Here is a 21,734-nt window from a genome sequence, read left to right as displayed (position 1 = left end):
GATGAATCCCTCTCAGATGGTCAGCTGCCACAAACACTGAAGCAAGCCTCAATATGTCTTATCCCCAAAAGGGATAAAGAGCCAAGCACCTGGAAAACGTTCTCCCAGCCCCTTATATCACCTGATCAAACAGGATTTGTTCAAGTACGGCACTCCTCTAACACATGTAGGCTTCTTGACATAATTTACACTCAATCACAGCCTGCTTCACCTGAAGTTGTAGTAGCTTTAGATGCTGAAAGGGCTTTGGTTAGATGGAATGGGACTTCCTTTTCAACACCCTTTAAAGATTTGGCTTAAGGCCCATCTTTATTCCCTGGGTCAAATTATTATTTAATGGCCGCTTGGCATCTCTTCAGATAAATGTGTGATCAAATGATTTTTTTTAATTTTTTTTTTGTACTGGGGAATGAGACTGGGATGACTGCTGTCCCCATTGCCTTTTGATTTGGCAATCGAGCCACTTGGTGTTTCCTTACAACAGTGCTGCTCCTTAGATGGGATAATCCAACATGGTAGGGTACATAAGGTGTCACTGTATGCTGATGACCTTGTCCTATATATCACCAACCCTGCAATGTCTCTTCCTTCTATCCTATTCAAGCTGGAAAATATCTTGAAACTTGGCCATAAATTGAACCTGCAAAAAATTATTCCCTTTGAACTTTGCTGTTCTAATATCCCTGCCTCTTTGTTTCCCCTCCGGGGAGTGACCTCACACTTCAAATGCTTGGAGATTATGGTCCCTCACTCCTTTCAGATTTTATGCAAACTATCTTTTTCTGCAATTTAAACAAGATATGAAGTGCTGATGCACATTACCACTGTCAATGGCTGGGCGTATTAGCCTGCTTAAAATGACTAGTGTCCCACAATTCCTATATCTTTTTTCATATTTTCCCCTTACTCATTCCCAAAAAGCAGTTTAGCTCTCTTGACAGGATTTTTTTCCAACTTTAACTGGGGTGGCAGGCAGCCTTTGGGTACCTAAGGAATTTTCTTCAAAAGAAAGTATTTGGATTGATGGCTTTTTCCAATATTCTCTAATACTACTGGGACATCCAGAAGGTTGTCATGAATGTCAAAGGCAGCTCACTTGAGAATTCACCAGAGTGATTGAAGATTGATCATATGATCCCCCCTTTTACTCATAGTCACTTTTCCACTACAACTAGTGGTTATAGTTTCCCACACAATAACTGGTTATAGCTCACACAATCAGAAAATGGTCTCATTTTAGGAAACAATTTAGTCTGGAAGAAAGCCTCCTTAATGGCAACTATTATGTCAAACCACCTCTTTACCCTAGCCAACTTGTATCAGTCATTTCAAGCATGGCATGGGAATGGACTTATTAAAGATTTATTCAAGCTGCAGTATTCACATCATTCAATAAATTAGCATAAAACTTTAACCTACCCCACTCTAATTTCTACGGTTATTTACAGATTAGACATTTTGTACAGACTGGTTACCATCCTTTCCCTGGGTTACCCCAAGCGACACAAATTTAGTCAGCAAAAAAGCCTCCTTAATGGAGACATCTGTGGCTCTTTTAGCCACAGATGCATGTCTCAAGGGTGCATTCACAAGGGTCTATGATATATTAGCCAATGCAAATCCTCAGCCTATGGTTATCCTTAGAACCATCTGGGAACAAGATCTTGGCACACCTCTCCCAAATGATCTTTGGAATGCAGTTTTACAACAAGTACACTATTCTTCTTCATGCACTAATTATGTGCTTATATAATTTATGATTGTTCACAGTGCCACCTTACCAAAGTGAAACTGGCCAAGATTTACCCCAGCATCGACCACACTAATTACCCTATATGTGCAAACATGTGCCAGCTACCTTAATACATATGATGTGGACATGCCCTACTCTATGTACATTTTGGCTGCAATATTGAACTCCTCCTCTGTGTTTATATTAGGTGAACAATGTTGATGCTGTTTGTCTTCCTTATTGATTCAAAGATCCTGTACTTGCTGTTTTTTGCTGTTTTTTTGCTTTTTTATGATTGTCTTTGATTTAGCTGTGTGCAATTATTGTTTTTTCTAATATTTCATCAAGAAGATCTGGGAGTGCAGGGTGGGGAGAGACAGAGTGGGGGTATTTACTACGTAAAATTATTCAATACGTGATTTATACAAATGTTAAAATTGGGAATATCAATAAACACTTTAAAAAGTTTTCACTGTACCCTTGTATTTTTGTCCCCCAAGATCAAAGACTGGGGAAAAGACCATGGATCTGGCTCTGTCCGTTTGTCCATCTATCCAATACGCACAACTTCTGAGCGTCTGCTGGATGAATTGAGGAATGATTCATTTTTACATTGATATCCAGCATCTACAAAATTAAAATGACTGGCAAACCACAGTGCCACCAAAAAGTCAAGAAGATCCCAAGCTCCAATCAGCAAGACACCACATATGACGAAAAAAATAATTACACCCAGAGTAATTTCCATCTTTCTTGGGAGATGTCATGGTTACTGTTGACTTGTTTACAATGTAAATAATTCACCTTTTTGAGAAACCTCTGCTCAGTGTGGATGATCAGAGTCTGTATGTTTTTTTTTTCCATGTTTCATCCTTAAATTCACATTCAGCCTGATGACTTACAAATACAGCTGTCTCTTCTTACAGGCCAACAGGATGCATACGATAAGACTGGCAACAACAACACAGTAGAGGTGAGTGCCATAACCACTCAATGTCTGCCTCAGGTAAGTGTCATTGTCTTTAGCTCTAAAGTGCTTGTGTGTGTATGTGTGTGCGCTTGCGGGTTAGATAGGAAACGTGCCTCATTCTGAAATGAAAGTGTTTTAGTGCTTTATGCTTTGCTTTAAAAGAACTCCGCCTGAGGCACATCCACACTATGCAGCCAAGGATACAAAGGCCGCTGAGAGGAGTCTGCTTTAGTGCTGCTACAAACAGTCTCTTTCTCTGGCTCATGAGTGGATCAGCAGCCACTCTACTCGCTATAGAACATCCCTTCTTTCATCATCTGCTGCTTGCCAGCCTTACTGTATAAGCCTTTGCAAGCCACCATAAGCCCAGCTGGTTCCTAGAATACCATCTACAAAGCCAGATAAGCTTGATACCATTAACAATCTCTGTGTGCTTGTATATGTGTGTGTGTGTGTATGTGTGTGTGTCTATGTGTGTGTGTGTGTGTGTGTGTGGGAGATTGACTAAGAGTGGATCTGTGTGCCTATAAACCAGCCCTTCCAATAAATGACGATGGTGATAGAGGCTGTCTTTCCCTCCCTGTCTTATTTATCTTCTGCATTTCATTCCCCTGGCCTTTGGCTCCCTCTCTCCTCTCTCTGCTACCCCTCAGCCCAGTCCTTTAGAGTTGTAGATAATCGTGTTAGGGAGACACCTTGCCCTCGGTGTCACTTTTCTCCTACCTCCACACACCCTGTCTCTTCAAGCCTCTCCTTCTGCCACTCACTCACCATGCACACATGAACACACAATCAAAAACACAATATCCAAACATTTTCCCACTGTGATCTCTGACCCTGTAGCCACAATGTTCCTTTTAGTCCTCTTTGAACCCTTTCTGTCTCTGGGCTGGTGTGTTTGAAACATGAATGAGAAAGAAAGATTGTGTGTGTGTGTGTGTGTGTGTGTCTTTTGCATGCGCTCACTCTGCACGCCTGCACGCCTGCATGCCTGCATGCCCATGTGCGTAACCCACCAGAGGGCTGCGTAGAGGCTGCGTTCAGGCTGGTAACTCCACATGCGTTCTCTGACTGTTCCTAAACTAGGTGTCAATTCACAACAGGCTGCAGACCTATCAGCTGAGCCAGCCCAGCATTGAGTCCACACCTCTGGCCCTGGCTGCCCCCCCTGCCCTACTCAGTCCCGTCCAGCCCGGGGAGCTCCGTCCAGAAACACTCATCCAGTGCCAGCAGATTGTCAAGGTGATTGTCGTCGACCAGAGTGGACGAGGGCGAATGGAGGCCTTCCTTAGCCAAAGTCCTGCCTCCCACCGGCTCATCCAGTCGGCTATGTCCACACCTGTGCGTGTCAGAGAGGGGGACGGTCCTCAGCCCCCTCTGCCCCCTCCACCTCCGCCGTATAACCACCCCCACCAGTTCTGCCCCCCTGACTCACCAATGCCACTCCACCACACTCTGCCTCTGAGTCGCAGGCGCAACTCCAGCGGCTCCCGCAGCATCGTCTGAGATGTTTGCTACTTTATGGACCCCAGGGGATAGTCGTGACCCCCCCACACACATTCACGCACACAGGAACAGACACACGCACACAGACACACACAGGAACAAACAGAGACACACAGAGATGAGCACATGCACACACACGCACACACACATATACACACACATGCTCAAGCACTAGTCGACTCACTTTGAATGGCAAGATAAAAGCAGCCAGGGGTAAGAAAGGAATATCTGAGCCGGATGAAGCGACAAAGGAGAAGGAAACCAACAAGAATCTATTCATAGTCTTGACGAAGAAGTATTTTTGAACATGGAGTAGTTTTGATGCCATTTCTAAAAGACAACTTTTCTAGTCTTCTAACTGTACACTCGGTAGATAATGGTGTCGTCTATATTTCACACTCTTTGATTTGTAAAAGAGAGAATTGTGATTTCGCATTTTTAAATGTCATTTGGCAACCACTGTTTCTGTGATCTTTGTCAGTGAATCGAAGAGGCAATTGGTTGAATTGATTCAAATACGACAGACCAGGCTAGAGAGTGGATACTGGCTACAAAATCTGTTTTGTTTACTTGCAGAGTATTAATATTTTGGAATTTCCCATATCTTTATCAGCCCCTGGTTTTCAGTATTAGATAATGCACTCAATAATGAGTCATCATTTCATCACAGGTTCTCTTGCTTCTTCTCGTTCTGACTTAAGTGTTTTCTGTCATCTCCACATAAAATGAGAAGAAGCAATGTGTTTTGTTTCTTGTCAATGAAAAATGTTTTCTGGGTAACAGATGACCAGATGCAAGAGACCTGTAAAAAAAATAAATATTGATGGTCCAACATCTGTTCATCATGTACAGTAAGGGTGTTGCTCCACCCTAAACTAACCAGAATTTTTAAGACCATATCCTGATGACAATCCTATTGCTTTGTGTTTCATTCACTGTTCTTGTGTGTTGTGCCAGACGTGCGTGAGCAGCATCTTATTTGTGCCTGACCGTGAGAGCATGTGCACAAGGATGTCAGTAAATTTATGACCATGAGGATTGAGAGCAGGCTTTTCAGTTCCACTTGAAATCTGTGATGTTCTGCTCTCATGGAGCTCAGGAAAAGATGTGGTTCACATACTGTAACATGTAATATCTGCGCCTCTGAGTTGTATGGAGAAAACTGCGCTCATGTGCTGTATGTACAGTCTGCATTTTAATAGATGGCAGTGAGCAGGACTGGTAATTTATCCAACACCAAATTGTCTGAGATACTGAAACAATGCTAATTTAAGAGCCAAAGGACAGATGAAGTCTTATCTTTATGTTTACTCTTAAATGGGTATAATTGCTACTCTTGGATTTGGCAATATCTCTGTCCAGAAGAATCTACTTAGACTTGAGTTAATAATAATAATAATGATAATGATAATAATAATAATAATAATAATAGAAATAGTTCCACACAGGGTAAATGGTAACTCATGTAACAAAAATATCTTACCCCTTTCATGCAGTGTTTTCCTCACACACATAAAATATTATAAAAGCAGAGATGAATCCCATTACTGAATGTTACATCATTAGGGAAACTTGAGATGTGCATTGAATATTATTGATTTCATATCATGTCCTCTGTCCATTGTCCATATCAGAGGTGGCTCATGTTTGGGCCAGTTTGTGTAGAAGATCACAAGTCATCTACTAGAGACACACTGAATATGTGTTGTACCTTTTGCACCACAGAATATATTGGATATATTGTAAATAGATGATATAGATTTATTCTGAAAAAGTGATTGGTTTGCCAGTGTGTGTATCTACGTATGTATTTGTACAGAGAAGATCTAGTTTAAAAGAAAAAAAAAAGATATAGTTACTATAGTTATTACTATTCACATTTAATATCAGGGGGTGTCCTAAATCCTGTTGCTATGAGAGATGAAAAACAGGCAGCTTTTATAGAATACAGTCCAGTTACCATGGCAACACACACTGATATTATTACAGATCTACATTATCATTAAATTATCTTCTCATATTATTAAAAGATTATTAAAAGATGGCTGTGTCACCTGTTAAGGTGTGTTAAGGGCTATGCTGTATTGGTAACTACAGTAGATCACAGGTCTGTGTGCATGCACATACATAAACACACACACACACACACACACACACACACACACACACACACACACACACACACACACACACACACACACACACGCAGACATGCACCCATATACAAATGCATACACATTCCACACACACACACAAACACAAACAGACACACACACATGCAAGTAGCTGCCAAAGCCAACACAAATCCTGCTTAAATTCACCGTGGAAATTGCTTGATTTCTCAAGTTAGCAACCCCACTTTGTTTACTGTAAATTTTGGCCACAAATGGCTTGACCTGTACAAAATACAGCATGATTTATTTATTTTTTTCATTTATAGCACATGGGAAGAGTTTGATTATATCTTTGTATCATTATTGTCAGGGCATGTTGGGTTGATTGATGTCATTTCTTCCCTCTCTACTTCCTCCCACCCCTCTGCCCTACCCTGTACCCTCTCTGTGGTTGTCATGGAGACGCACCAATCTGCATCCTCACTGTGGAGCACTGTCATTAATTTGTGCACCCTCACACAATGTTTCTAAAGGAGATTTCTAAAGATCAACATGTTTACTAATGGAATATTTCTAAAGTTTTATGTTTGGAGAGAATGAAAGAATAAAGTAGTTTTTACTCTGTCTGGAGTCTCGGATTGTGGGGGTGTTATGGTGACCCTCGAGCAATGTCAACGTCAATATCGTCTCCCCGCCGCCTGCATCTGCAGCACTGCCTCACTCTCTAATGAAAGAATCTGCACCAGGTGTGAGAGGTGGATGGTGGAATGAATAAGCCTACAGGAAATCAGTCCACACTGGTGTTCCTCTATTCTCACAGCATACCAGGTCTGAACTCATTCATTAGAGAATGAGAACAGTAACTGAGGCAATATTGACATTGACAGTGCTTGTGGTATGCCACTGTGTTTGCATGTGTATGTGTGTGTGGGTATATGCAATACGCTGCACATACTCTCTCATGACTCATAAGTCTTATTTTGTCCTCGAAACAAAAAGAGCAGCAGGATAGCAGTGCGTCATTTCATATAACAATGTCACAGCAGCTATGTTTGCCAGATATACAAACATAATGTGCGAGATTTTCGTGGGGAAGACAGATAAGTCCTCAAAAGCTTCACCGCAAGTAAGCAGGCCAGAAAAAAATATGAGTTGCTTTTACTCCTTCAAATCACTCTTGAGAGAAGATACACAAAACATAAAGGCATTTAAACACAGACATAATAACATACACACCAAAAAACATAATACCATTTGGCTGAATACATCATGATCTTACAAAAACAGACTGTTGTAACTAAGTTACACATAAAACACACTGAAATTGTCCGTGTGAGATACCTGTAGGCTCTCGATGTGACAGAGCTCTCACTTCATTTCTCTTTCACTCTGACGTTCTCCCCTGTGTTTCTGAAATGCTTTGTCCCTCTGCCCCATTTTTTTCTCTCTCTCTCTCTCTCCCTGTCTTTTCAAAAATGTGGACAGAGGTGCTGTAAGGGAGGACTGTTCAGAGAGTTGAAGTGAAGCACACTGGTTCAGTTTGGGCTCCAGTTGACAAAGAGAGACTGACTTCCAGTTCAATTCAGACTGCTCTGTTCATTTCCTGTTTCTCCGTTTTTCTCTCCCTCTACGCCTTGCATGGTAGAGGAGGTCCTTCCCAGGGTCCGTGCTCGGGATGTGGTGCCATGACCCGGCAAATCACAAGTGCTCCTCCTCAGGCATTGGTATCAGTCAGTTGCCTAGTTACATAGTGGTCTCTTCCCATTCAAGCTCAACATCACCTGCAAACATGAGCAAATGAGTGGACTGAGCAATAACTGGCATGTTGTGATTTTTGTGAATGTGTGCGTTAATATGAGAATTACCTTCCATGGCATCCAGTGAGTCCATCTTGTCCAGAGCAGAGTAGTTTACAAACCAGATGGACTGGCTGTTGCCTTTGCAGCTCAGCAGCTCCAAGGTACTTTGGTGCAGGAACATGTACTGGGCCTGACAGCACACACACACATTGACATATATTCCATTTAAAGACTGCAATTGTTTTATATACCGTGATGGACATCCTTGCAAAAAAAAACAAGTCTTACGATGTGTGTTTTTCCTTAAAATTAATGAAAAGTGAGATAATTTCAGTATGGGGACCAAACTGCTGCCAGAAAGGTGATGTCACTCGCTTCAAGCAAATGTTTTAAACCAATATGTTTGCATTGAAAACAGCTGAAATGATCCTATCCAATTTGCTGATTTAACCCAGCTTGTTTCAATAATGTTGCTAATAATAATATGAAATGCTCAAAAAAAAAAAAGGAAATGCTGAAAACAGCCTTTTTTTGTTGTCCCCACTCATGTATATCCTGTTTTAGTGCTGCAGCAGTCAGGGCAGCTCTTGCTTTCTAACATGCAATAGAGCTGAATTTGCATACTCCAAATTAGCTGCTATTAATTAATCCATTGCCAGCTAATTCTCGTTGTCAAAATGTCTTTTCTCAAACTGCTGCCTCCTGGGCTTGAGATTATAGCAGGACAAGAAATAAAAAGTAGGACATCTGCTCAGCCATTTGTAAATCTTTTATCATAACTTGAGTGCACTGGAACAACATAAGAAACATGATGAAACGACTTGTTTTTTTTTTTTCATTCTCTCTAGCTGTGGCCAGGTGAAGAACTGTGTGAACTCACCAGATTCTGTACCATACACATCCTCTCGCTGCGCAGCTCAGCCACCAGGCCGTAAATATCCACAAAGTCGTGATCACTCACATGTTGAATGAGGTGGTCAAGGGCGATAAACACACCTGTCCTGCCCACACCAGCACTAGGACAACAGGAAGGGAACATGCAAAAGGTAAATCTTAAAGGAACATTGTGTAAAAATAAAGGGACTCTGATATAGAAATATGGGGAAAAAACAGTACTTTGTTGTTAAATTGGTATATAGTGTAACATTAACTCACAGGAAAAAATCAATTTTCAAACTGTGATGGCAGTACACTAATGTCATTAAAATCACTAGTACCACTCGTTGCTGCCATACCTGCAGTGTACCACTATAGTGGTGTTTTCATTCCTGTTGGCCCTGATGGCTTTGACAAACTGGATGAGAGTGCTACTGGACTGTGGGACTCCATGCTCAGGCCAGGATGTGTAGTTGAAATGGTGAACCACCATGTAGTCGCCATGCTACTCAGAAACACAGACAGGAAATAAGACAGCAAGTCAGAATTTTATTGTTTTCAGAAGCTGGGTTCCCACCATTTTTGTGCAAATGATGGTGTTCAGATTGTTATGATCAAATTGAAAAGGCTGTTCCTGCAACTGTACATGTAATAACTTCCCATCAGTGTAAAAAACATCAATTTAATATCAATATATAGCTGATAGTGTAATAATCCTCTTAATGTACTGAATTTTGCATTAAGGTCCTAAAGATTACATATCATTAAGGTAAAATAAAATAAAATACAAAAAAAAATCCTCTTAACGTCATTAATCATTATTGGGTTTTATTACAATGACAGGAAGGATTTTAGAAATCAAAGCCACTTGAAAGACTAAATATGTCTTCCATAGATGAAAAATGAAAAATGAACATCTCAGCAATGTAAACTACAATATTTCAAAAATTATTAGATCAACAGGACAAAAAGGTATGAGGCAACATTTACTACATTAATGGTAAAAGTTTATTATATTAACAGTATTATTGCAGTTATTATATCAATGATTTATTCCATTAATGCAGACATTAATGGTTGTACCAGGCTGGATGGAAATGGCTAATTTTGATCACATTTCTTCAACACCCCCCCAAAAAAGTTCTTATTGTTGTCTAAAGCATAAGTTATTTGCTGAAGTTATTTGCTGAATATAATGATGATGGTGCATATTTGTGCATGAGGAGTTGGTAGCCTGGTTACCCGTTCTACTTTCAAAGCCCTGACAGTCCAGTCAGGATAGCAGTCCTCTGTCAGTTTGGTAATGATGATGTCACCAAACACTGTCACTGGCTTGTTGTCCTCTGGCCAGTACTGGTGACACCGGATCTGAAATGTCACACACACACACACACACAAACACACACACGCACACTTACATCAGATCGTGGTGTCACACCAGAGTTCAAACCAAAGCTGACCCGTCCTCTAAGAGTTGTCGCTAGTAGTGTTTCATAACAGTATTAAATCTCCCATGACGTACCCTGCCTTTCTCATAACACTGTGTGAGCATGGCGATGGTGCGGGTTCCTGTCTCCCAGATCATCCTCCAAAAGTCAGCCACTGTGCCAGGGAGAGGACCCTGGGTGGCTATGAACTCATTGGGACACAGGTAGCCCTAGAAAGAGAGAGAGAGAGAGAGAGAGAGAGAGAGAGAGAGAGAGAGAGGGAGGGAGAGAGAGAATGTATTTAGCTTAATGTTGGAAAAACAGATGGACACAACACAAGATGGACTGAGAGAGAGAAGAGGCAGAGGGAGAGGGAGAGAGACTAAACTCCTCTAATTACAACAAATGGGTGTCATGACTGCATAACTGGTGTCATGACCTTCTAATGACTCAAGTGGAGGCAACCCTGCAGGTTAACCACTGGGCTTTTAGCAGCAGATAGCTGGTACTTACTGAGATGAAGCTGGCATTGATGTAGTCAGAGCCTGGCATGCCTGGTTCAGACAGCAGCTTCACTCGGTTGTTATTATCTGGGCACAATTTAATGAGAGATGAGTGGCAACAATGTGTGAAATACAGCAATGCAAACAATGTACACAGTATATATTACAACTACAATAAAGCTATAGATATTCTGCAAGTTAACTTTACATTTTACCCTCTGTCTTGAGGGAACCTTTCTATATTTTCTCACACTCTATCACAGCTGTGAATTGGGGGGATACAACAAATAAATAGCTTTGCTTCTGTGGCTCCTTATCACAATCAAGCAAGATGGCAAAAAGATTCTCTGCTCGGAGGGCCTTAGAAATGATTTTTTAAGAGAGAGAAACGACGAAGAGAAAGAGTTCTCAGAATATCAGGATCACATTTCTGTCAATTCAGAGTTTGGCAGTGAGTTTGAAGAGGAGGACTAGATTGACCTCATTTCATATTTGTTTTTTTCCATCCATATCGTGACTGTAATTCATTGGGCGGACGGCAGGGGAACACCCTGGACAGGTCGCCAGTTCATCTCAGGGCAGACAGGCAAACAAGCACATTCACACCTTGGGGCAATTTAATATATCCAATTCCAATTCCTGAAACCCATGCAGACACAGGGAAAACATGCAAACTCCACTCAGAAAGGACTCCAACCAGCTGGTTGGGAATCAAACCCAGGACCTTCTTGCCTTGAGGTGACAGTGCTAACCACTGTGCTACCGTGCTGCCAATAGTGATTGATTGTAATTAATTTTGTAATTAATTTTTAATTAAATTTTATCACAAAACCAAAAAGCACATATATTAATAAATGTGATCTAACAGGGGTAAATTGCAATTATCAACCATAAATGAGGTCTGTATTGCTTTTGACTGGGCTGAAGTAAACATCTGTTAAGCATTTTTATGTAAATTGTTATTGCAGTATTGATTAAAAAACCCAATAATGCGGTGGGTGCACCAGACCCATGAACATTGGCTGAATAACAAAAACATGAACACCATTCAACGGTTGAGTAGTTTCAAAACTATTAAAAAAAAAAAAAAAACTCTCCATATTACTAGACAATGCCACTTACTTATTCTGTATCTAGTGGTTGCAATGCTTCATTGAACTTGTACTGAGTGAAATATTCAAACCCAAGGTGCCATTATTTTATGGCTGCATCGTTCCATCAAATATAAAATATCTAACTAACTACATGTCTTGTGCATCATTTCATACACATTTCCCCCAGTAATTCAGTGTGACTTTTTGTATTTTCGCAAACCTTGGGATGCACTCTAGAAGTTAAAATTAAATTCTGCGGGTTGGACAAAGCTCGGCTGTGCAGCACGCGTTTGGAATGACGAACCCACCGACAGGATCGTCAAGAGTTGAAGAGTTAACAACACGTTAACAGTTTTACTGGATAGCAGCTGCACTTACAAGGTTTGATGTTGGTGAAGCGGTTCTTGGATTGGTTCCAGGGTAGGTCAGCGTCTGAGGTGGACAGGTCGTGTAGCAGCTTGGGGAGGTCCTGGGGAGGTGATGCCTCACATGTCAGTACGCACATGAACACACAAACATACATACATACAGACACGCAGACACAGAAATGTTCACTCTTACACACCAAGGGTAAAATATCAGGCTTGCGGGCTACTTACAGCAAACTCTTCATGGAACTGGGCATTTTCATTGGCACACAGATCCTCCACATGCTGCAGAAAAGACTTCTTATTGACAGGCCTGAGAGAGCAGAAATGTGAGAGATAGAGAGAGTGAGAGAGAAAGAGAGATAGACAAAAATGTACAAAAAAATCCCAAAAGCAATGTGTTAATTTCTGTAAATATGTTCCAGGTTATAATATGTAATGCCTGTAAGCCTGATAGGCCTACATACTGAGCTGTGCTGCAGCTACATAAACACATTTTTAATGCTGGGTGACTTACTTGAGTGATTTTCTGTAGCTGAGAAGCCTGGACAAAAATAGACAGCAAAAAGGAACCATGACAATCGGCTATAATTGTTTAACTATTACATAGAAGGAGCAAAAATGAAATAGTGGCATAATAAACAAATTAACTCAATAATCATGGTGTACGGCGCAGTGTTTTTGCCCATTACAGTTAAATTAATCCTCATTTAAGACAGCACTGTTGTAGTGGATGTTGAAGAAAGGCAAGTTTAGCTTTTCCACTATGATTTATGATTTAACTCGGGGAGAATGACTTTGATGTTTTCCTCTAAAAGGAAGTGTAAAAAGCAGAGCTAAATGAAGCACAGTGTGGCTGACATTTCTTTTCAAATTGTGAAGATCAGCAGCTCGGCAGATCCTCAGCAACAGATAAAGCTTAACATTTGTGCCCTCCACCACTGCCAAGCATTGCAAGTAATTTCAAGATAGCGAGTGGGTAAACAAATTAAAGGGATTTCAAGCAGAGAAGTGTCAGTGCAGATCTGCAGTCTCTGGCAATGAGCGAGGAAACAGAGAGAACTGTAGGCAAACCACTGAACTTACTTATTCATTCCAACTACAGCACAAATGATGTGAGCAGCATTTTAACAGCACACTCCAACAACAAGAAATCACACAGATGAATGACTTAATGCAAGCAGTCATAAATTAACATGATGATGATGGTGAAACACATACTGATGGATGGAATGGTGGTTAGAGCACACACCCAGGTGATGCACAGCAAAACGTGGCACACACAGACCAAACGCCAACTTACTGGATGACATATATTTCTTTCCGCCTAAAGAAGAAGGAAGAATACCTGGTGGGAGAGAGAGACAACCTGCGAGCTGAGTGAGAGGGAAGCAAAGCACAGGCAGCCTTGGGCTCACCAGTGTGTGTGTGTGTGTGTGTGTGTTATCAAGAAAGCACAGGCATGGCGAATTTGTGTTATTGAGAACAGTTCATGTGAGTGGGAAGGTGAGATATTAATACTTGTAACTGCTATTAACACCATAAATTCTTACAAAGATTGTATTTACATTTGAAACGTTTCAAATCACAATGTTATATATCCATTTTGGAAAACACACAAATAATAAAAAAACAAAAAAAACAAACAAACAATACTAACCAATAATGTGCATAACTGTCATGCAAGAAGGTAAGGTGCTGGGTATCCAAGGAAGTCAAAGCAGAGCAGAAAGGCAGTGGCACACAACCCAGTCTGACTAAATTCACATCTGTTGAAAAACCTCAAATCTCTGCACTGTTCGCATTAAACAACCGTCTGACGCTAACGTAGTGGAACGCGCGCTTAACGATGTGGCACAGAGGGGGGTCCTCACATTAAAAGATTATTCGGTTGGATTTTGTCGTGAGGGACCTCGAGCCCCTCTGTCTCACCAAAACAAAAATAAAACGGGGCTTTTGAGGGAAGAGCAGCTTGTAGTATTTACTGCGTGTTGTTTCATTTGGACAGAAAAGGGAAGGAAAAAGAGCTACACACCAAATCTGTAGGATATAATGGTTGGGAGGATGTAGTTTTGGCCTCCTCCTCCTCATTAGCTCTCATTGATTATCGCTGCTCACCATTCTCCAAACTTCATTACATGCCTCACACTACAATAGGATTGCAGATTTTGTGGTGATAGCCAGCTGTTTTATATCACATCACATAAAACTAAAGCAGCCCTAAAGCCTTGTAGTGCATGCTCAACTTAAACAGCAGAACATCAGTTTATGAAATCAGTGTTAAGGTGACTAATGTGCACACTGTGTGAGTCAAATGCTTTGACTCAGACACACAGACTAACCGGTTGAGCTTCTCTTCTTTCAGCTCCAGGTCAGCCACATTGATCAACTGGTCCAGTTTATATTTGGTCTCTATGATCTCTGCTTCTCTGGGCGAGTAGGTCCCGCCCTCGGTCTTACGTTGATGGATCCTGACATTTGATGGGGAGCATCAAATTTTGTTAACCGTACCTTTATTGATATTTTTTAAAGGATAAAATTCACTTGAATAATAAGTCTAGACATTTTCAATCAGGAGAAATCAGGAGAAAAAAAAGGGAAAAGAAACTAACAAGGCAGCCAGATATAAAATGTGTTACTTTGTTAGTATCCATTGCATATGCAAGATCATCGCCTTCATATGTTTCAAGGAAATAAAAAAAAAAAAAAAAAAAAAAAAAAAAAAAAAAATCAAAAATGAGCTCCAGCACCAGTTCTGGTTGACTTCTTTCACACGGTTTTCTCTCTTTCTCTTTTTGTCTCTCTGTCTGTGCTCAATGTTTGCCTGTTTACACATTATGTGTGCTCTGTTTGTCGTTGTCTCGAACCTAGGTCCTTCTTGCTGTGAGGCGACAGTGCTCGCCACTGTTCCTGCCCTGTTCTCTGTGTTCCCACCTTATTTGCTTGCCCTGCAAATCAGCTCCCTGTCTACAGGCTATATACAGGAGTCACAATAATCTCCCGGTAGGTGTGACAATGGCATATTTATTCCCTCTCTGTGATGAGAAAAAAAAAATACCTTTCCAGCTTCTACCTCTAAAAGTATTTAATTTTTCACCATTAGTAAGGTTTTTATCCATTTTACCTTTAGAGACCATAAATGGGGTGTCTCTTGTATGAGGAAATGGGGTAGGGCAGTATACTAATTGCAAATTGTGGGCACACGCATGACACATGGGGTAAGTATGAAACTGTGTGGTTTACATGTACTAAATCTGGTGATTATTGTGTATGCCCTCTTCTTCTGTGCATTAACTAAGAAGATTTCTTTGCACATGTCACTTAATCTGGTCTACTGATTTTACTCACTACCTGAGTCTGCATTTGAGTCCTCCCAGGTGAGTGACAGAAACGCAGAGTCATCCCTTTCAGCCACTGAGATATTCTAGGACTTTCTTTTTTTCCCACAAATGTGCTACGTGCTGTACTAAGGAAGGAGTTAACAAAGAACCATCAATTTTTGTGATTCAAAATCCGTTTGGGTGGATGTTTTGATACAATGTTTGAGTTTAAGATAAACGTCTTTACCTATAATTTGACTGACTTAACCTTTTCCCAAAGAAGCACAGTGCTTTGGATCATTACCACATGCAATGAAATATTGTGTCTTTGTTAAATTTACACCTAACACACAGAACATTGGAATACACTTGTGCACTAGTTATGTATTTGTATTGCAATAACTGAAGATGTATGTTGACAACAAAATCAGCAGACACAAACAAAATTTCACCAATTCAGAGGCGGCATTTTGACACTATAGAAGAATTAATATGGACCCAGAATGCACAGTTAAAAATCAGCACTTTAACCAATGTTAATTTTTTTTCAAGGCTAGAGAAATGTAAAAACATTTTACTCCCAACTGCATTTTGATTACCTGCATAGGAAATAAATGTACTATACAATTCCAAACTATTCATTTCTATTCTACTCTACAGTTCTATGCTACAGTGAAGAGAATATCTTGGTTGCTTTATGCCATATTTTATTTTTCAAATAGGTACTACATGAACACATTAACATACATTACATTAACAGTTCATGTTACAATAAGGCACTTTGTATGCTTTATCGTTGGCATTATTGTGTTGCCTATAAAAACTCTCAACTTTAATCTGGTCTGGAGCAAACTCAAAATGTGCTATATTTCTCCTCTATACAGTGTGTATGGAAGTCCTCAAGTTCAGACTCACTACACTGCAGGTTATATAAGCTACCACACTGCTTCTGTTTCTAGTGAAATTCTTCTTCTGGTTAATTAGCTTTTTACTATCTGCTGACATGTTGATTTAAGGGCACTGAAATTGGATTCTACCAATATACAAACAGGAAAATAATCTCCAGCAAAAAACATAGCAATTCTAAATTGTACTATCCAGTAATATCACTTTGAATTTGGTAGTTGTAACCCTCTTGGCATGGCAACTAAATTAATTATCTCCTAAATTTAAGTCTCTTGTTGTTCCAAAAGAAATTTGTGAATTTTTTTTTTTTTTTTTTTTTTTTTTTTTTGACAATTGATTGGAAAAGCTGCATATTCTTTGACAAAGTTGAAACTTTGAAATCTGAGCATGTACAATCATGACTTGGTATATGCTTAATTACAGTGTCTATAGGATTACTGTAGTGAGCTCGATTCATTTTATTGAGTGTAGAAATTATTGTAATATTAAGGTATTTAAAGTGATAGTTCATATAGTCCAGGGGTTGGCAACCTTTACTATCAAATTTGAGTCCTCTCCATATTTGCTGAAAGTGAACAAAATAAAAAGGAGCACACTTTGAAATAAATAAAATATGTAGCTGTGGGCCTAATAGCTTAAATAGAGTAAACATAAAAAAGGGTCAGTTTGTATTTAATTTCTCGCCACATATGAAGCATATAGGTAAACTAGCATTGCTGACATTGAGGGCAAATCTGTCCACGCAGAATTAAACTCTCTATTTTCCTCTTTTTTACTCTATTTTTAGACTTTTTTTGGATTTATCCATGATTAGCTTACCAAGGGCCGGGATGAGGGGTCAGAAAGTCAAGACTAGCCATGTGCAGGGAAAGGTGCGGGGATGTAAAAATTGTCCACTGTGCAAGAAAAATTAAATAAAAATGTTTACTGTTATTATTTATTTCCATGTTATGTTTTGTCAAAGCTACAGGGAGCCACTCCCTTGACTTCCAAACTAACAGATCCACTTTCTTTCCTTCAGCTTCCACTGTATCACTACACAGTGGTGCTACATCCCATTGCCATTCACCTATCTGGTGTTTACTCATGGCAAATGAATAAAGACTGTTGATTAGTGATACAGTGGCAGTTCTAGGAAAGAAAGTTATTCTGCTAGTTTTGAAGTGAGGGGGGCAGAAAGGGTATTGATAATGAATCACACATAAACCTGCGTTGCTGTGTATCCTTCAAAACTATTTTTCAGTTTTGGGTTGCCACTCAAAATTGTTTTTGTTTGTTGTGCAGGATCCACTTGTATTCATTTTAGAGAAGGAAACTCCTGGTACTTGTTCTTGCTACAAGGACGGGGTTGTTGCATCAAACTTGGATGATCTATTACACTCGTATGGAGTAGAAAAAATGACTATATGGGGCAGAGCTCGAACTATCACTTTAAATCCATGTCCTGAAACTGTAAAAGGTGTCTGAAATGGGTAGGTGGAGACTTTTATTCTCAAAAAGATGCAAAATGATGCAATTATCTTATGCCTCAAAAACTCAGCAACTTCTTTTTTCCATATGAGAAATTGTAGCCATAGACTGTTAAAGTTAGAATTTCTTTTTTAAATATATCATCTGTGTAAGGGGCTACTTGTGATCTGATTTCCAGTACCTGTAATCTGAGCATATTTATGGATTGCCATGGCTAGAGGCTCAGTTGCCTACATGAAAAGCAGTGGGGATAAAGGACAACCTTGCCTTGTTCCATGGTGTAGATGAAAGGGACAGGTATTATATAAACAGACATTGGTTAGATTTTCAGAGGATGTATTGGAAATAATATCTTGGAACTAAGAACACATAATTTCATAATTCCCATTCTTCAGTTAAGTTGTTTTGTGTGCATGCTGGCAGTCTTACTTGACTGAGGCACAGATGATGATGATGAGCAACACTGCCAAGAAGAAGGAGAGGAGAACTCCCAGAATGATCTGCTCGTCTCTGGTCAACACCCCTTCCGCTGAAGAAAGAGAGGGAGGAGAAACATTACATAAAGTGAAAAAAATCAATCCATCTATAAATCTGTATCTATATCTATCTATAGGGATAGACGTATTTACCTGCAGTTTTGACATGCTCAGAGTACTCTGAGTCTGTGTATTGGCCCAGTATGTTGGTGGCTCTGAACTTAAACCTGGTGAAAATATAACAGTTGGGGCAGAATGACAACAGTATGCACATATATACAGGGTTTGTTTTTAATTGGTAGGTGCATATGTGTGTGTGTGTGTGTGTGTGTGTGTGTGTGTGTGTGTGTGTGTGTGTGTGTGTGTGTGTGTGTCATATACTCACACATAGACAGTATTAGCTTTCAGAGGTCCGTTGCAGAGGTGTCGAGTGTTATTTTGCTCCATACAATCATCATTCGCTCCAATCACATATGTTTCTGCCTTTTCTGCCTTTGCCTCATTGCGCCTCACAAGTGAAAGGCCATCAGGCACACTACGTCCATTTCTGAGGCGCATTTCTCTGTCCTTTGGACAGTTTGGGTTGGGGAACCCCTCATCTGTCAGGTAAGGAGCGGGATGATGGAAAAATGCATTCTTCCAATTAGTCAGGTTCTTTCCATCCTTTACTGTGACAAGAAGGAAGTTAGAGATGGAGGAAACAACAAGGTCACTGGTTTGAATTTTTGTTGATATTGTGCTACTTCAGACTGATAAGTTTTGCTATTATATTACTGATAATTGAGTAATTAATAATTTTGCTCTTTTATGAAAAAAATGACAAAAAGATTATACTTGAGGTGTAACTTTTTTTTTTTTTTTTTACATTTTTAAAGTCTGGACTACTAGCCAAGAACATGAAACTAAAAGTTATGATTGTGAGTTTTTTGGTGGAATCATACCCCCTGACTCGGCCACGATGACCTGAATGTTTCTGATTGGTCCATTGTGGTCGCTATAGAAACAGACAGGCATGCGGATGGTGATGCTCCTATGAGTTACCACGGCAACTCCTCCATGGCCAATCACTGCCTGGGGTCTTTGGGTTGGCTTGGCTGGGGCTGGGACACGTGTGTGAGCACAGAGGTACACACACACAGACACACAAACACACACACACACACGAACACACATACATACACAGAGGTTGTGTTGAGTTTTGTGCGATGAGGAGGTTTTAGCACTGACAAACTTACACAACATGACCAGTTATGCTCAGAATAGTTATAATAACATTGCACCTCCCCAAGATCAGCACAAACCTGATTCAATTCAGATATCTATATTTTCACCCTAATGTACTGTGCAGTAACACTGTTACTGTGTAATAATAATCTTCCATTTATTGCCACAGTGGGATATGGAGAAACACTTTACCTGCAGTGCAAGTGTCATGTACACAATGGCCATATAATGTTGGCAGAGAAAATTTACCTTTAATCCCTGTTGTTATTTGGACTTCTGGGCTGGGGGGGCTTTTGCCAGCCCCGTTCACTGCTGCAATCTAGCAAGAGAGAGAGAGAGGAGCAAGATGTCAGAGAGATAAAGAAACATTGAAATGGATGAATGAAAGAGTCTGAATTGGTCAAGGTTACAGGAACTGCAGAGAGCTAGAGGGACTCGCTAGAGCTGAGGAACTACTATGTTGACAGAGGTGTTGACATCTGAAGGTGTGTGACCAATGACAGTGAGTATGACTGTGCATTCCTGTGTGTGTAAAATACGTGTTTGCTGCTCACCCGTATGCTGTAGTTTTGCCCTCCCTTCAGGCCATTTATGACAGCGGTCAGCGTGTTATTCTGTTTTTTGGTGATGTTAAGGTGACTGATGGTCATGACCAGCTGACCCTGGTGGTAAATCTGCACCAGGTAGGAACTGATGTTTCCATTGGGTTCCTCTGGGGGGGTGAATTTCATAAGCACATGGGTGACCTCCTCTGGAATAATTTCCAGGGTAACGTTCTTGGGTGGGTCTCTGGGCTCTGGGAAATAGAGTAGGAAAGGATACTGGTGACTATGGCAGAGTGGGAGGGAAAGAGAGAGCTAAAGATTTGGTCTTATTTACAGCAGCAAGAGAACTATTGTCACATACTCTCCTCAAGGGTTTGGATGAGGGTGATGTTACTGGCCTTCCCATCCCTAGTAGCATTCTCAAGTGGCCCAGTGAAGGCCGTGACCATCACAGAGTAAGTGGTGAAGGCGGTCAGGTTGGTCACAATGACATCCTTCAACTCCCCTGGAGCGCGGACCACAGAGTGGTTCAAAGCTGCATCATCCAGCTGACAAAAGAGCACAGTCATGCAGTGCAGCACAGTACATGGTAAAGATTAATACTTGTGTGTGCGTTTTGTGTGTGTTTGACTGTGTGCGCGCATTTTGCATCATTTAAGGTCTTCTACTTTTTGAGGCACCTTACATAAATCTGCTACAGGATAATATAAGGCAATAATCACAGCAACATAAGAATCATAAGCAAAAACTATTGAGGTCAGTAAGTAAGCTATTAATCTAATTTCTTTGCAAATAAACAGTTTTGTTATAAGATAAATATGATTTAAGAAAAAATGAAACTCTCAGTCCCATATTGACATATGGCATGAAAGTTAAATCCCTTATGTCTCAGCACTGAAGTTAGGAGTAATTTAAAAATGCTCACTTATAAAATAATTCATTTTCAAAACATGATTTTCAGATATTGCTGGAAGAATTTCCAGCATGTACCATAAAACCAGTCTGACTGGTATAGACACATTGATTTGTTCCTTAATATATCTAACTGTTTTTTTCATTTCTCTAGATGTATATAAGCATATATGCATTTTGTACACATGTGTACTTATGCTACTCACTGAGGTGACATGCACAAGATAGGAGGTGGGTCCAGAGAGAACAGCAGGCGCCTCCCATTGGATACGCAGGCTGTTGGAGGTGGGGATGATGTGTAAGCTATGGGGAGGGGCATCAGGATCTGAGGGGAGAAACAGGTATGATTGTATATAATGCCACTGAATGCAGAGTGCTACTGTGCAAAAAATTACAGCATATTTAACTATTCATATTGTTATTTAATGTACTTCTGTCTGACTAGCTGAATATCCATAAAAAAAGATATACTACTTTAAAACATGTGGGTTC

The 21,734-nt window shown here is 40.3% G+C and overlaps 2 protein-coding genes across 2 annotated transcripts in view; one reads left to right on the top strand and one right to left on the bottom strand.

Moving 5' to 3' along the window:
- iqsec3b (IQ motif and Sec7 domain ArfGEF 3b) overlaps nucleotides 1-6,947 on the top strand; it is a 31,826-nt gene extending 24,879 nt beyond the window's left edge. Inside the window, exons 15-16 of the mRNA XM_030053551.1 lie at nucleotides 2,659-2,705; nucleotides 3,789-6,947. Of these exons, the coding sequence (XP_029909411.1) occupies nucleotides 2,659-2,705; nucleotides 3,789-4,208 (467 nt within the window). The 3' untranslated portion in view covers nucleotides 4,209-6,947. The remainder of the gene's footprint in view (nucleotides 1-2,658; nucleotides 2,706-3,788) is intronic.
- Nucleotides 6,948-7,571: 624 nt separating this feature from the next.
- Nucleotides 7,572-21,734, bottom strand: part of ptprq (protein tyrosine phosphatase receptor type Q) — a 50,147-nt gene continuing 35,984 nt past the window's right edge. The window contains exons 45-64 of the mRNA XM_030053550.1: nucleotides 21,458-21,567; nucleotides 20,692-20,878; nucleotides 20,340-20,581; nucleotides 20,035-20,104; nucleotides 19,503-19,661; nucleotides 18,947-19,229; nucleotides 18,715-18,788; nucleotides 18,515-18,614; nucleotides 14,732-14,860; nucleotides 13,693-13,737; nucleotides 12,907-12,933; nucleotides 12,621-12,702; nucleotides 12,400-12,490; nucleotides 10,938-11,014; nucleotides 10,520-10,654; nucleotides 10,240-10,365; nucleotides 9,357-9,502; nucleotides 9,002-9,137; nucleotides 8,188-8,311; nucleotides 7,572-8,103 (exon numbers count right to left, since the gene is read on the bottom strand). Of these exons, the coding sequence (XP_029909410.1) occupies nucleotides 8,066-8,103; nucleotides 8,188-8,311; nucleotides 9,002-9,137; nucleotides 9,357-9,502; nucleotides 10,240-10,365; nucleotides 10,520-10,654; nucleotides 10,938-11,014; nucleotides 12,400-12,490; nucleotides 12,621-12,702; nucleotides 12,907-12,933; nucleotides 13,693-13,737; nucleotides 14,732-14,860; nucleotides 18,515-18,614; nucleotides 18,715-18,788; nucleotides 18,947-19,229; nucleotides 19,503-19,661; nucleotides 20,035-20,104; nucleotides 20,340-20,581; nucleotides 20,692-20,878; nucleotides 21,458-21,567 (2,381 nt within the window). The 3' untranslated portion in view covers nucleotides 7,572-8,065. The remainder of the gene's footprint in view (nucleotides 8,104-8,187; nucleotides 8,312-9,001; nucleotides 9,138-9,356; nucleotides 9,503-10,239; nucleotides 10,366-10,519; nucleotides 10,655-10,937; nucleotides 11,015-12,399; nucleotides 12,491-12,620; nucleotides 12,703-12,906; nucleotides 12,934-13,692; nucleotides 13,738-14,731; nucleotides 14,861-18,514; nucleotides 18,615-18,714; nucleotides 18,789-18,946; nucleotides 19,230-19,502; nucleotides 19,662-20,034; nucleotides 20,105-20,339; nucleotides 20,582-20,691; nucleotides 20,879-21,457; nucleotides 21,568-21,734) is intronic.

This window comes from Myripristis murdjan, chromosome 6 (genome assembly GCF_902150065.1).
Source record: "Myripristis murdjan chromosome 6, fMyrMur1.1, whole genome shotgun sequence".
In the NCBI taxonomy this organism is placed as follows: domain Eukaryota; kingdom Metazoa; phylum Chordata; class Actinopteri; order Holocentriformes; family Holocentridae; genus Myripristis; species Myripristis murdjan.
Note: the sequence above shows the minus strand (reverse complement) of the source record. Positions and strands in the feature narration are given on the sequence as shown.